The sequence below is a fragment of the Festucalex cinctus genome, chromosome 12, assembly GCF_051991245.1.
Source record: "Festucalex cinctus isolate MCC-2025b chromosome 12, RoL_Fcin_1.0, whole genome shotgun sequence".
Lineage (NCBI taxonomy): Eukaryota > Metazoa > Chordata > Actinopteri > Syngnathiformes > Syngnathidae > Festucalex > Festucalex cinctus.
Window position 1 is genome coordinate 6,203,316 of NC_135422.1, and position 14,502 is coordinate 6,217,817.

Genomic DNA, 14,502 nt, shown 5'->3' on the forward strand with positions numbered 1-14,502 from the left:
AGGTGAGCTGTGATTGGCCGTTGCCTGAGCAACACTGATATCACCTTCAGTCAACAGCTAGTGGCAAAATAGCTCCTAAGATGGATAATATCGGCTGGATTTTGCTGCATAAATCATTTTCCACGAATATTAATTATTATATAATATTAATCAGAATGACACGTTTAGACTAGTGAGCTCACATATAACATATTGTCAAAAAATGTTTAAGGTTGATATCAGCTTTAATGGCCTGGGACCGATCTACTCACAGTCAGGATAAACGCATTGGTCCACAAGAGAGGAAATATTTTACTATCATCATTTGGTGACTCACCTTTCCTGAGCTTGCGCACTGCCAACATGCAGTGACTGGGGGAAAGGTCCCATATGCGCAGTGTTCTGTCATCACTGACAGTGGCGCACAGAGGGAGATGGGGGTGGGTGGCAAGGCCCCAGACTTCACCTTCCATGTGACCCTGCATGACGTAACAAAGTGTAGTTGAGTATTTTTAGATGTACGGCACAATATAATCTACTCTGAGGTAGGGCTGGGCAATAAATCAAATTAATTTGATTAGTCATTTTAACTCATTTGCTCCCAAAAACATATAAATACATTCATTTTAAATAGTACCATGCTCCCAAAGACGTATTTATACGTTTTTTATGTGTTGTTGTTGTTGTTTTTTTTTTTTTATGCTAGAGCATAAAAGAGGCTTTGCTACAGCCTCTGAACTGAAGAGAATGGTTGAAGCAATAGTAGTTATTACAAAAACGGCCAGCAGTTGGTAGCAGAGTATGAGATCAACCAGGGCCATGTTGCAACATAGCTCTTTCCCCCACTGTTTAAAACAGATTTGTGAATAATGATGAAACTTAATGTGACATACTGTGAGGTTCAATTTATTTCAGGTAGTGGTCAAAATATTTTTTTTTATGCTAGAGCATATTGAAGGCTTTGATGCAGCCTCTGACCTGAAGAGGCTGTTAAAGCAAAGGTAGTTATTACAAAAAATGGACAGCAGGTGGCAGAAGATTATAAGAGATCAGGGCCATGTTGCAACACGCTCTTTTCCCCAGTGTTTTAAACAGGTTTGTGAATAATGATGAAACTGAGCTGTATTCTAATGTTAATTGCTGCAAAACAGAAACAGATACAAAAATATTTTTTTTCCCCCCAATGAAAGAAGAGACTCTAATCTTTCTTTTGGTAGGTTCCATATTTTTATAGCAATACAATATTCTGTGGGCCTTGCAAAATCAGTCAAAATCCAGTAAAACAGAAAAGGGGGTTGCTTCAGTGAAAATGGCTGGGAGTGAATGAGTTAATCAGCAGCAAAAAAAATTTGCTCTCAGTTTTCAAAAGTTAGGTGACCCCCGATAAATGCTATTTAATGGATAAATCTTTCGAAAAATATTCTTAGTTTTGCCATCTCACCTGGACCAGCAGAGTAATGGGGCCACTTTTGTCCACCTCCAAAATCTCTCCATTCTTAGTTCCCACAAGAATGTGGCCGTGGCCTAGAGATATGGCACGTATGGATGGGTTGTCTTCCAAAAGCAAGCCTACAGAGTCATGAAAATAAAACAAGAAGTCATGCTTGAACCAGGCCCCATGAGGAATTCCTAGCTAGAACCATTGAATGTTCTCCGTGTATTTGGAGCGAACAGATGCACAACATATCTGGTGCAAGATGACCAAATTACCCTTGGAGCCCGGAGCCAAGACTGCCCTCTTGATGGCGTAGGTCTTGAGGCATCTTTCAAATGTGTCATCCCAGAGGGCGACTATACCATCCTTCCCTCCGGTCACAAATCCCTGCAGAGATAGCGTAATGACCAGAAGGATTATTAACGGGCCAGTTATGATTTGAAATTGTTCTAATTTGCAATGAAATTACCTTTTCGAGAGCATGCATGCTGAAAACGGGGCCGTCGTGGGCTTTGACGGTCTTCATCAAGAACATGTCCCTCCAGATGCAAATGTCACCAGTGCACGTGCCCGAGAAGACCATCTCCTCCGACCACCCGTAGACGGCACACATCATAGTCTCCGTCTTGCCCATGCTGCCCTTGCGTCCAATTAGCCCACCACCTGAGAGAGTGAAGAGTAGACACAGTGTGATGCATCGCTTGGAAGCCAGACTTCAGCTTGTTATCATGGCCGCTTGTCAGCTTTAATAAGCTGAACAGCTCTTACCAGCTTTATGCCAAAACTTCATATGTTTTACACCGGCGGTGATGAGCTTGTCGGGCAGGTAGGGATTTATTTTCACGACAAAGATCTTGTCTTTGCTTCCACTGAAAACACAACAATATTTATTATTAATGAAGGCAACTGGATGTGTTCCAAATTCTGCATTACACAAAATGTGTTCTTCCTCATCCCAACCTCCAGCCCTCCTTCAGGTTTTATGGAAATGACTGCCTTAATTTTGTGTAATCCTGTTGACAGGACAGGCAAACGTGGCACTAAAATTGGAGAGGGCGCTCTGTAAAGCCACAAACAGACTTCATTTAAAGACCTTTTACAATTAACTCAAAAACATATAAATACGTTCTATTTTAAATGTTGTGTCCCAAAGACGCATTTATACTTTTTTTTTATTTTTATTTTTTATGCTAGAGCATACAGAAGGCTTTGATACAGCCTCTGAACTGCAGAGAACGGGTGAAGCGATGGTAGTAATGACAAAAACGGCCAGTAGGTGGCAGCAGAGTATGAGAGATCAACCAGGGTCATGTTGAAAACAAGCTGTTTCCCCACAATTCTAAACAGATTTGTGAATAATGATGAAACTTAGCTATATTCTAATGTTAATTGCTGAAAAACAGAAACAGATAGAAATGTACCTTTTTACCTAATGAAAGATGAGACTCTAATCTTTATTTTGGTAGGTTCCATGTCTTTATAGCACAAGAACACAATTTTCTGTGGGGCTTGAAAAAAATCGGTGAAAATCTATTAAAACAGCTGGGAGCGAAAATGGCTGCGAGTGAATGAGTTAATCACGTGACTTCAATAGTTAACTCACGATTAATCATAAATTTTATATCTGTTTTAAATGTACAATAAAAACATTTTTTTAAAAACAGTTTTCATACTCTTGTTAACAAAAGTGGAAACTGCATCTTTTAGTCATTGATACAGTAATTTCATAATAATTCATTGAATTAAGTTAAAATTAAAAAGATGTACTGCACTGGAAAAAACGAGTGTGATATTGATTTGTGTTGAGGTCATTTTCCTGCCACTAGATGGCATAATTGCAGATGTTGGTGACAGTTCAGTGCATTTTTGTTTTCATATTAAGAGCTATCTATTCTTTAACATTAAGTAACTTGTGAAATTCTGCACATTTTTAAATTGTAAAATACAACTTTACCCCAGTCTCCACAAATATATGCATTATTCTTACATTTATTACTGCTAAATTTTGACGTAGACGTGTCTGCTGCGTTGCGAATGGTACAGTATAGGCTTTCAAAGTAAGTGACGATGTGGCCCATGACAAAAATGACTTTGAACACTGAAAGTGTCCATAGGTGTGACGAAAAGCGGTACATAAATCTGATGGCTAGATTAATTGAACACATTTGTGTCCAATGCTGAAGTAAAAAAAGTACACTCCCATTCCTTGCCCATTTTCTTCCCTTTACACCATGAAGCCTCATCTTCTCACGCCCACTCTTTGCCTCCCAGCTGAAGACTTCTCTCAGGCCCTTTTCCTCACAATTGCATTGCACAGCACCCACCAAGGTCTGAAAAGCAGATTAGTGGTGCTCCAAGCTGTCTCTGCACTTTCAGTTGGAGAAACAGAAGAGCAAACAACACGCAGTGCTCCAAACGCGTCAGGGTCAGTTTAAATTGAGTTGAGACTAAATATGAAAATCAAGTGGGCCGAGCAACAAAGAAAGAGAGCGAGAGAGAAAAAAAAAAAACAGTTATTTTGAGATGTGGATTTTTTACAGATACATATTTCTCGCACTGTGGTTACGTAATTGTATTCTATTAAGGCATCCATTTTCCACAAATTACTATCAGTGATTCTGTGTTACAATTTTTAAATGTAGCTTCTTTTTTTTTTCTATTTCTATTATATAACGTTGTGGTACCTAGAAAATATGGTCTCCGTGTCAAAATAAAATCTGGCATATCATGCTCGCAAGAAGACGGGCATTGGAAGTAATTCTCATTCATTATGGATACAGTTGGAGCCTTGGGGCATACTCTAACTATTCAAACCTTGGCAGGCTTAAATGTCGCAGTGGAGCAGCCTCTTAATCTAAAAGGCAATTCCCTTTCTTCCCTCTGTGAAACATGAATCACACTGTCATCCATGCGCTGCAAAGTGGCTCCAATTTAATCCACGTTTATTAATGTCCATATTTAAAGAGAAGAAGCTCCAATAATCTTAGAAAATAACACAAAGGACTGTCAGAGCTCTTTCAGTTTTGCGGATAGTCGCATCACGTACACAATGTCAGGACCACACTCACCACATGGCTGAAAGCTTTTCCCCCTTCCTCCAGTCCCAAAGCACAATAGTGTGATTGTCATCCAGGCCCACTGAGGCCAGTCGCTTGCCATCCGCTGTAGAGTGTAAATCAAACCTGTGTTATTGGCAGATACATCAAGCCACTGTGTTGGTCTTAAAATGTGGCCCTTGTTAGCAGGATATAGAAAGTCTGGTGGAACATTTATTTATTTTTTTTATTGGACCTTCATGATTTAGGTATGTCCCACAATCGCAATGCTACAGTATGCTAAATAAGTGGTTTTAATTAAACGACAGAAAATTATTATTATTATTATTATTATTTTTTTACATGGTTTTATTTTGTAAAATGGGTCATGTCGTCTGTCTATTTTACTTTCATAATCATCATGAATATGTTGCATGTGTCCCTAAAATTGATGTCCACCCTGTCATTATGACTTAACTACCACTTTAAGAAACATGTGATGTTTTCAGTAACACCAGCATTTTGTCTTTCTTCACTTGAGGCTGAACTAGTGAATAGCTGCAGAATATATACACATTATACGTCACCATTGTCATATTACGTGACTAGTTGGATGTTGTGAAGCTTAAAGTTTCCATTTTGTCATAGCGAACTATCAATTGATTAGGTATAACTAAATATATGTGTTAAACAGTACACAGTCAGCTTGCTCAAAGAATCATTGTTGCAAGGTGAATATCGACCATGTGCTCATTAAATACTAATATTAGCCAAAAATGTCCACCCTGTTAGCAATAGGGATGTAACGATATCCAAACATCACGATATAATATTTATGATATTGTGGGGAGGTAGGAGATACAAAAAAAAAGAAAAAAAAAGGTCACAATATGGTAAAAATAAATAAATAAATAAATATTGTACTTTTGTACATTACAGTAATGCTTATAAACAACCTACAATCTCTAATAACACTTAATATTTAGGCACTTGCTAATGCAAGCACGCATTGAATTCCTCCACATATTGACTCGGTTCACAAGCATATTACGTGCCACTTCATCTGACCATTCGCGTGCATTTTAAACATAGAAGGGCCAAAACATGCCTTGTGAAAATTAAACTGCACTAAAAAACTGGCCAAAAGAAGGGTGCTAGAAGTGCACAAATGGAAATCAACCTGACTTTTTAAACAGATGCTGCTTTTAATATTGTGACATGACGACGACGATATAATGGCAGTTTTAATATCACGATATTGCCGTTATTGTTACATCCCTATTTAGCAAGGTGACATATTTTGCTGTTTGCATGTACAATATCTGCTTACAGTTAATTTGTATTTATTTTTTTTTTTAAAGTGTCCATTCCGAACAGCATAACATCTACTTAATACAATGGAAACGCTCAGATTTTTTTGGGATGATATTCACCTTCAGATAATATTGACCCATTACCTGAAAAGTCCAAAGTGCACACTCCAAGTTGATGGAAACCCTTCAACACAGACATTGGTTTTAATGTTTCTGTGTCCCATATGTGGATGGAGGAATCTCGTCCAACCTGGATAGTGATAATCATTATTTGAACACAAGTTTCTTTGTTACATTTGAATGTAAAGACTAGACAAGCAATGCAATCCGGAAGCCTCCAGGCATATCTCTAACCTGGCCCGTTGCTACAAAATCCTTGAGGGGGTGGATGGCCAGACAGAGAATGTCATCATCGTGGCCCATGTAGAAACGTTGGGTGTTCTGCTGTCTGTTGTACACGATCCCAACAGCAGCCACATGGTAGACGATTTCACCGGTCTGGGTATAGAACAGATTACTCCTGCAATCATAGCCCCTGTAGCTGCACCAATAAAAATGTTTTGGAGAAAGATCATTTATCACGCCATTTCTTTCTAATTGAATATATTAAAGTGAAAGCTCACCCATGAATAAAGTGCAACTTCAATCCACTCCCAGGTGCTCGCTCTCTCTTCTTCATTGCGATTGCTCGATCTTTCTCTTTGCACTGCTCTTTGAGCTGAGGTAGGTCTTCTTTATAAACCTGAATTCGTGCAGAAACACGGGCAAGTGTGTTTTATAAAAATCAATGGGCGTTCAAAATGAAAGCGCTCCGAGTTACAAACACACCAACCTGTCTTCTATACGTAAGCTGCGTCTCCTGCTCGATTTCGGAATCCATCTCAGGCACATCTGACTGATCAGAGTCTGACTCTTCGCTGTTGGAGTCTGCCAAGGTCTCTAGAAACAGAAACATAGTTTGAGTATACCTAGCTGGTAAAAAAAAAAAAAAAAAAAAAAAGTAGCGTTGCTTTTCACAAAATCCTCAAGTACTAAAGCAGTTGTGTGATTTGAGTAAACACAAGAAGAAACAAAGCCAAATGTTTCAGGATGCTGATGTTGCAGACTGATGCTGAGCCAAGAAAAGGAAATAAGCTGGACTTGAAGCTAAGGGGGGGGGGGGGGGGGGGCGGGGTCTCCTCACAAGGTCCATTAGGAAAATGAAAAGGAAAGTCTGGATGTGTTTTAATTATAGAGAGCACTCTCTCTGTGGAAAAATAATGAGTTGGCAATGACAATGCAATTATACTTTCTAACTTTTATTCACATTGAACGGATGTGTTTAAATGTTATGGAATGGGGAACAATTTAGTATGACAGTTTAACACATTAAGCCCAGAAGACTGGTGGGAGCAATACAGTTGAAAAGACGCAGGCACAACACAATTGCGGTTCAAATAAACAATGTAGATACATTTACCACTGTAGCAACTTGGTCTAACTGCACAGTAAATATTGTAGAGTACATTTTACTATACAAAGAGTCTATTTGCTCCCACTCTAACTTCCTCTCACCTTGTGGTGCAATATGCAGAGCTTCTTTTGACTTTCTCTCCGGAACAAATTTCCACTGGAACACCGAGTGATCCGCTCCACCAATGGTGATAACCCACTGGTAGTCATGTGACCATCTCACATTGGTAATATGGGCTGAGTGACCTAAATATTTTTTAAATTTTGCACCTAAAATGAAGAGAAATAATAAGATGAATTCATCACGACATCAAGAATTACTGCTGTTTTCTTTACCTTTTTTTATACACGGATATCGTAGAAGTTTGACTAATCCGTAGTCATCGGCCGTTACTAAGACTTGATTGTTGAAATTGGCATCCACGGAGTTAACATCATTGATCGCAGAATATTTGGGCCATATGCCATTAACCTCAGGGCCCAACACGCACGTCCATGATGCCCACTGCACCAGCTTCAGCTCCTCCCTGTTGGTCACCTCCTTGCCACCTGAATAAAAGACATACTTCTTAAATCATACCAAGTCGCTTGAAAAAAAAAAAATCCTAGTAAATTGAGACGTACTTGGCATCCTATAAAAGAGCCTCCTGCCGTTGCCATCGTTCGTCTGCAGCAACTTGCTGTCCGTAGACCAGTCCATGTGCGTGATGAAGCTGTTGGAGCCGATGCACTCTCCTACTTTCTTGTACCTCTGCACAACACCATAAATGTCCACCGAGTTGTCATTGGAGCCGACAGCCAAATGGGCTCCATCGGGGGAATACTTCAGCTCATGGATAGCCTCCTTCCTGTCCTTGATATGGACCACTTCTGTCATATCTCTGGAGGCGAAAAAGAAAAAGAAAAAAAAAAGGCTCTTCAATAAAGCCCAAAATGGTAAGACATAAAAACGTGTAGTCTTCCATTGAATTGTGTACTTGCCTGACTCTGAGAACGGTGAATGAGCCATCCTTCATTCCCAGGGCCAAATGAATACCATCAGTGCTGACAGCTGCACAGCGGATCGGCTCCTCCATGTTACAGCGGGCTATCAGCGCATGATCGATAAGGCTCCATATCCTTGTTGAAAAGCAAACAAACAAAAAAAAAATTCAAAGTTGATATGGCATGACCCCTTCTTGTGAATGTTCGATGCACGTACTTTGTGCATGAAGCGTACGCGTGCCGAACAAAAGTGTGGCTTAACTTTGTTCAAATAAAGACCCAGTACCTTCTTTTACCAGTTTGACTATATCATAGCTGTGTTGAACAGCTATATTTTCAAACCATCTCCATATTTGCATGTATTGCAGTCCTCACAGAACTGCACTGCAATTTTGTCCGTTTGGCAGCAATCAAATTTGAGCTTGTTTTTGCATGAGTAAACATCTCACATGTAAAGCTTTACATTAGCAGACATTCTCAAACACTGGAGGTATTTTGTACTGATAGACCGATATGGTTTTTTTCAAGGCCGATACCGATACTTAGTAGTCAAGGAGGCTGATAACCGATATTTAAAGCTGATATCCATTTGCAGTAAAAATCAAAATATTAGCGTCACAATTTTTAAAAATTACTTTTTCTTTTAATTTCAAACAAGAATTGACAACTTTGTGTAAAAATAATAAAAATTGCATTTATTTAAAAAAATTACATATTTTTCTTTTATAAAGTGGAAATTTAAATGAATCCATAAATGAAGACTTCCCCGTATCTCACTGAGCGACAAATGGACGCTAATGGAGCTAATTTGGGGTTTTCGTCAGGGTTCAGGTTTCAAAAGATCTTCACAGAGATTCATAAATGTAATATGTTCAAAATGTCTTTGCAACAAATCCTGATAAAAACCCTAAATTTGCTACGTTCACAAGCATTCACCGCTCGGTGAGATACCAACTTTTTCGGCCTTCTGATTCGTAAAAAGGCCGACGCAGATATTTGTCAAAATGCCAAATATCGCCACATCTCTTGTGTTTTGATACTGAAATATGAATACAATATTGCAATAACTTCTCTCGACTCTCACCTGACTGAGCGGTCGTCACTTCCCGTCATAGCAAGAGGCTTGGTGGGGTGCACGGCCAGCGCCCACAACTCGCCCTCACAGTGACCCTGCATGATAAGGAAAGGCTTGTTGCGGTCGTGGACCACCACCTCGAAGATCTCACTGTCTTGAGTGCCCACCAGGATGTGGTCTCCCCGCCAGCAAACACTACGCACAGACAGCCCTATCCGTACACACACGCGGGAAAATATCAACACAGTACAGTTCAAATTATGGGACAGAACATGGACGATGAAAACAGTCGGGTGTCAAAAACTAAGGCGGAGGTTTAACAGAAATACATGAAAGCATGTTGCCGACTGATGTGGATGAAGGGAGCATATGCTGTACTTTATTTACGACCATGACGTCTAAAAAAATGCTGTAAAACTGATTCACTAACCACAAGAGAACAATATGGGGACGGCTACAAACAGACTGGCACGGCTGTTAAATCTGCCCTTATAACGCATTACCCACCTCTGCTATTTTCGCTTCTAGCTACTGTTAGGTCCAAGATACAAGAAATAAAGGAAATGGAAGAAAGAAGAAAGGGAGTATTAGTAGGGAGAACAGAAAAGAATGGCTTCAGCAGCATGGTGTAGATATGCTACTTGATGAGGTGAGCTTAATTGGCCCTGCAACCTTTACTGAGTGGAGGCATTTTGACATCACCTTTATATCCTTGGTCTGTTTCCCTGAGATCAATGACAGTAATTGGTTTGAAGTTGAGATCCCACAGGCGGACGCAACCATCTCGGCCCCCGGTGGCAAAACCCTCTTCGCAAGCGTTCATGCTGAAAATCCCTGACTGGAGGAAATGACAGGCTGTTAGTGTGCGATAAACGAGCTATGACAGAAGCAAAGGCAACTGTTTAACAAGAGATTCACAGCTACACACCTGCTACTATGGCCTCAACATGGATGAGCAAGAGTTACTATTATTTACTTATTCTCGCTGCAAAGTATGTTGTTGAAGCCCCAGTAAAATATTTGGTGGTACAAAAATCAGGACTCTGAATGTACAGTACTTATTATCCCCTCCCCCAATTCCCTAACAAAGCTGTTGATCCCATAGATATAATTTAATCCTGTGTAGCAAAAGACTGATCCTTCTCTATTGAGCAGAATCAAGCAAGCATGTGGATTCTCTACCTATGCTGGTTGCCAGTGGTGGTCCTTTTCTGATGGCCAGAGGCCCTGACCTAAATTCTAATATTTGGTCCATGAAATTGTATTAATATATTCCCAACAGTGTCTTAATTTCATAGAGTTTCTCTTGGTTGCACTGCTTAACTAGGCCTATGAGAATTTTAAAACTTTCTGTCCAATTATATTTCCGCCTGTATGTATCTGGATACCTTACAGCAGTCGTTCTCAAACACCCCTATCCAGCCTGTTTTCCATGTCTCCCACAGCCAAGCCAGGTGTTTCAAACAATTAGCTAATCAGCAAGCTCGTCACGTCTCGCTTTGAACCGGGACCGGGACTAATGCTGCAGTCGCCGGTCAGACCTAACGCCGAGGTAGCATTTAGCATTAGCTAAAGCAATTACGCAACTGATGGTCATCAGATTGACAAGCAATAAAAATTTGTTAATAGTTTCTGGTCGAAAATGGATGGATGGAAGAAAATAATAATACCTTTAAAAAGTAATTTTCTACATGCTGTCGACTGATGATGACGACATCACCTGTGCTGAGGAAGTAGGTAACGACGAATCATGGCTTTACTGACTAAAACCAGAAAACAGGTGAGCCGTGATTGGCTGTTACCTACTTCCTCAGCACAGGTGATGTCATCATGAGTCGACAGCAAGTAGAAAAATTACTTTTTAAAGTATTAAATGTACATGAAAAATAATGACGTTATCAAATTCATTCTGGACAAAATATTAACTTTCACTGCTGAAAATTATTCAATGAGTCAAGTAACCCTTTAATAAGGGCTTTTTTTGTGACTACTTTCAGCTACCAGGTCTACCATTTACAGCTACTACAGCAGACAGAATGAATTTCCGCAATTTTTTATTTTTAGAGATTGAAGTGGGCACGAGTAGAGATCACATAAATTTTGGTTCCGATTGATCACAGTTTTTTTAATATTATATTATAAGCGATGTACATACAATGATTTTGAGTGGGCAAATTGTGTTCAGTTCCTCCGCTGACTCCTACCAAGATATGAGTGGGAAAGATGAAAGCGCGTCCACATCGCAGAGCAGAAACGGGCATTACAAGAGTTCATTGATTTCTCCAAAATAGATTGATAAAATTAAATATCAATAAAAAACATAAAATACACAAAGACCAATTTTTGAATGAAAAATGGGCCATCCTGGCAAAATCTTTCCTTTAAACGTACCCCATGAGCCCCTTGCACAGTCCTCATCAGGTTGATCCCTTTCCACACATAGATGTCGCCGTTCAAGGCACCGGAATACGTGACCTCATCCTTGGCGCAAGCCAGGCAGAGGATGGTTTGGAGATCCCCCGTCTTGCCGAAAACTCCCCGTTTGGGCGTGACAGCATTACCGCATAAGCTCCAGAACTGCACAACACAGACACAAGAGTGAAAGGTGGTGATGGTGGCTAATAATCCCTGCGTAATCCTGTTGTGACACAGCAAGTGGACAATAACGGAGTGTTTGGATACAACGGTAATCGGAAAAATCACAAATAATCCCACACACATGCACACAGATATCGACTACATTGAAAGATAACACACGCGCGCGTGAGTTGGCGCTGTAACCATCTGATCAACATGCACAGACACGGGCGCGCTCTCAGACACCAGCACGCTCATTATTTATAAGCAAGGTCATTGGGATGCATGGGCAAAGCCTCGACTGAGGGCTAAATCCATCAAAGCGAGGAGGTGAGAGCAAAAGGGAGGCGCCCTGTCTGCATAGAGATAAGATCGCAATGAGCTTCTCAAATGCCGAGACACGACTGTCGGCACGTGAAAACCGAGACGCGCTCATCCCTCACAGGCAGAAGGAAAATGATAATAATATTGATCAATGTGTCATTTTATTAATAGTCTCGCGAGGCTTAACGGGGTGACAAATGTACTTGACAAAAACATCCTGACATAGCAGAGATTACAACTTGCCTCTAGACTGATAAACACGTTGTGGGTTAACAAGGGGCATTGATTCTCAGTCAGGGATCATGAGCAAGGTTATCAAAAATATGGACTAAAGTACAAAGTAAGACATTTAGTGCTTGAATCTATAAAGGAAATTAATATGGACAAAATTGTCATCGCACCCTTCGCAACTGTAACAGCGTCCACTTTTCTGCCAAGATGACAACAAATTGTGCATCTGTGAGAACCTGTTTGTTAAAAGAATCGTTTGCCTCATACCTAATTGATTAATTCACAAAAGGCGAAGTCAGCCCAAAAAAAATTCTTGACAACAATATGTTCTATGCAGCCCCGCTAGTCTAAATACGGTATTCTGGTTAATATTGCGTTACTGCAGTACAAGCAGCAAAATCCAGCTGTTTTTATCCATCTCAGGGGGCGGCCATTTTGCCACTTGCTTGAGTGAAGATGACATCAGAGTTTCTCAGGTAACAACCAATCACAGCTTAGCTCTAGAAAACAGGTGAGCTGTGATTGGTCGTTGTCTGAGCAACTGTGATGTCATCTTCAGTCGACAATAAGTGGCAAAATGGCCACCTTTTGATGTTGATAAAAACTGCTGGATTTTACTGCTTAGCTTATTTTCCACTAACACAATATTAACCAGACTACAAAGAACATATTGTCAAGATTTTTTTGTGGGGTTGACTTTAAACAAGAACAAGCTTTATATTGTTTTGCTCAAGTTAGATTAAATGGCTGGAAAATAGTTGCTAGTTTGCAGAGTTGGCAAATTTATTCCCACAGGTGAGCTGTGATTGATCATTGCCTGAGCCCTGAGCAACTGTGATGTCACCTTCAATCGACAGCAAGTGGCAAAATGGCCGCCCCCTGAGATGGATAGAAACGGTTGAATTTTGCTTCATAACTCATATTCTACAAATGTAATATTAATCAGAATGTCATGTTTAGACTAGTGAGGTCACATACAACATATTGTCAAGAAATGTTAAGGTTGACTTCCCTTTTAAAAGCTACCAATAAGGACCTTCCTAAATTCTCAGCTGAACAATGAGAGATGATTCGCCGTAAGCTTTTGCATGAGGTTGAGAATGAAAGTTAAATCGCACACATCACAAGCAATCTGGGATGGTACTTTATGTGGGACTATGTTGAGATGTCCAAGGTGGTGATTTTGAAGTAGGTGGGATGGGGCTATATTGTACCCCAGCATGCGACAGAGGCTGCAGGGATGGATGCAGCGTGACTGCACAGCCCTCCCTGCCCACAACTGATAAGGCAGCGAGACTTGGGCACCAGCTAATCCCTTTGCCGTTTGAATTGCTGAGAGCAGACGAGAAGCCAGAGGGGGTTACGATGAGGCCAGCGGCAGCAGTAGAAAACTCAGTGGGGCAATTGTGGAAAGGTGGAAATGAGTGGGGGGAAAAAATCTCTTGGTATGCTTTACCATTCAGAATTCCTTTCACAGAAACTAAGGGGAAAATAAATATTTTAGAGTTCTTATCAATGTCTTAAGTAAAATTGATTTTCGTGATCTTGAACTCCTGCAGCCGGAAGTGGAGTGGTTCACATAGCGACTTTCATGCAGCTGTTGTGGGATTGAGTCACATGCAACTCCTTCACTGGCAGCCCAGTTAAAAAGGGACGTTGACGTCTATAACCGTCAATGGCAGTGAATGAGTTAATTCACAAATCACCCATTGATTTTTGGTTAAATCCGATGGGTTAGGCACTAATGTTTGCCACAATCCTAAACAGGGTTTGAATATTCATGATCTTGAATCTCATTTTTAAAGCTCAATATTGAAAATGCAGTGTTGCAGGCAATCAGACAATAAATCCATGGCAACATTAGACTACAATGTCCGCTATACAATCTACACAACCTTCTTACTGCAATTACTGTGGAATGGGGAATGTACCTCATCAGCAACCCCTCCTTTCTCTGTCACACTACAGTAACCCTGAGCGATGTCAGAGTGTTAACTGCTACGCTAGCAAGGGTCAGCAAAGAGCACTCTGAAAAAGTGGATGAGCGTAGCTGGAAGGTACTTTTCTCACAGTTCTTGTCCATCCGCATTGAGTCAA

The 14,502-nt window shown here is 40.4% G+C and overlaps 1 protein-coding gene across 2 annotated transcripts in view; it reads right to left on the reverse strand.

The window, feature by feature from the left end:
• Positions 1-14,502, reverse strand: part of eml5 (EMAP like 5) — a 45,862-nt gene that overhangs the window by 14,766 nt on the left and 16,594 nt on the right. For both annotated transcript variants that reach the window (XR_013287443.1, XM_077537884.1), the window contains exons 5-21: positions 11,665-11,850; positions 9,976-10,111; positions 9,283-9,484; positions 8,196-8,333; positions 7,839-8,095; positions 7,551-7,763; positions 7,317-7,484; positions 6,595-6,701; positions 6,386-6,504; positions 6,117-6,303; positions 5,907-6,012; positions 4,483-4,576; positions 2,183-2,283; positions 1,884-2,077; positions 1,690-1,801; positions 1,421-1,548; positions 317-458 (exon numbers count right to left, since the gene is read on the reverse strand). Coding sequence is in view for 1 of the 2 variants with exons in the window: in XM_077537884.1 (XP_077394010.1) it covers positions 317-458; positions 1,421-1,548; positions 1,690-1,801; positions 1,884-2,077; positions 2,183-2,283; positions 4,483-4,576; positions 5,907-6,012; positions 6,117-6,303; positions 6,386-6,504; positions 6,595-6,701; positions 7,317-7,484; positions 7,551-7,763; positions 7,839-8,095; positions 8,196-8,333; positions 9,283-9,484; positions 9,976-10,111; positions 11,665-11,850 (2,590 nt within the window). In the remaining variant the exon portion in view is untranslated. The remainder of the gene's footprint in view (positions 1-316; positions 459-1,420; positions 1,549-1,689; positions 1,802-1,883; positions 2,078-2,182; positions 2,284-4,482; positions 4,577-5,906; positions 6,013-6,116; positions 6,304-6,385; positions 6,505-6,594; positions 6,702-7,316; positions 7,485-7,550; positions 7,764-7,838; positions 8,096-8,195; positions 8,334-9,282; positions 9,485-9,975; positions 10,112-11,664; positions 11,851-14,502) is intronic.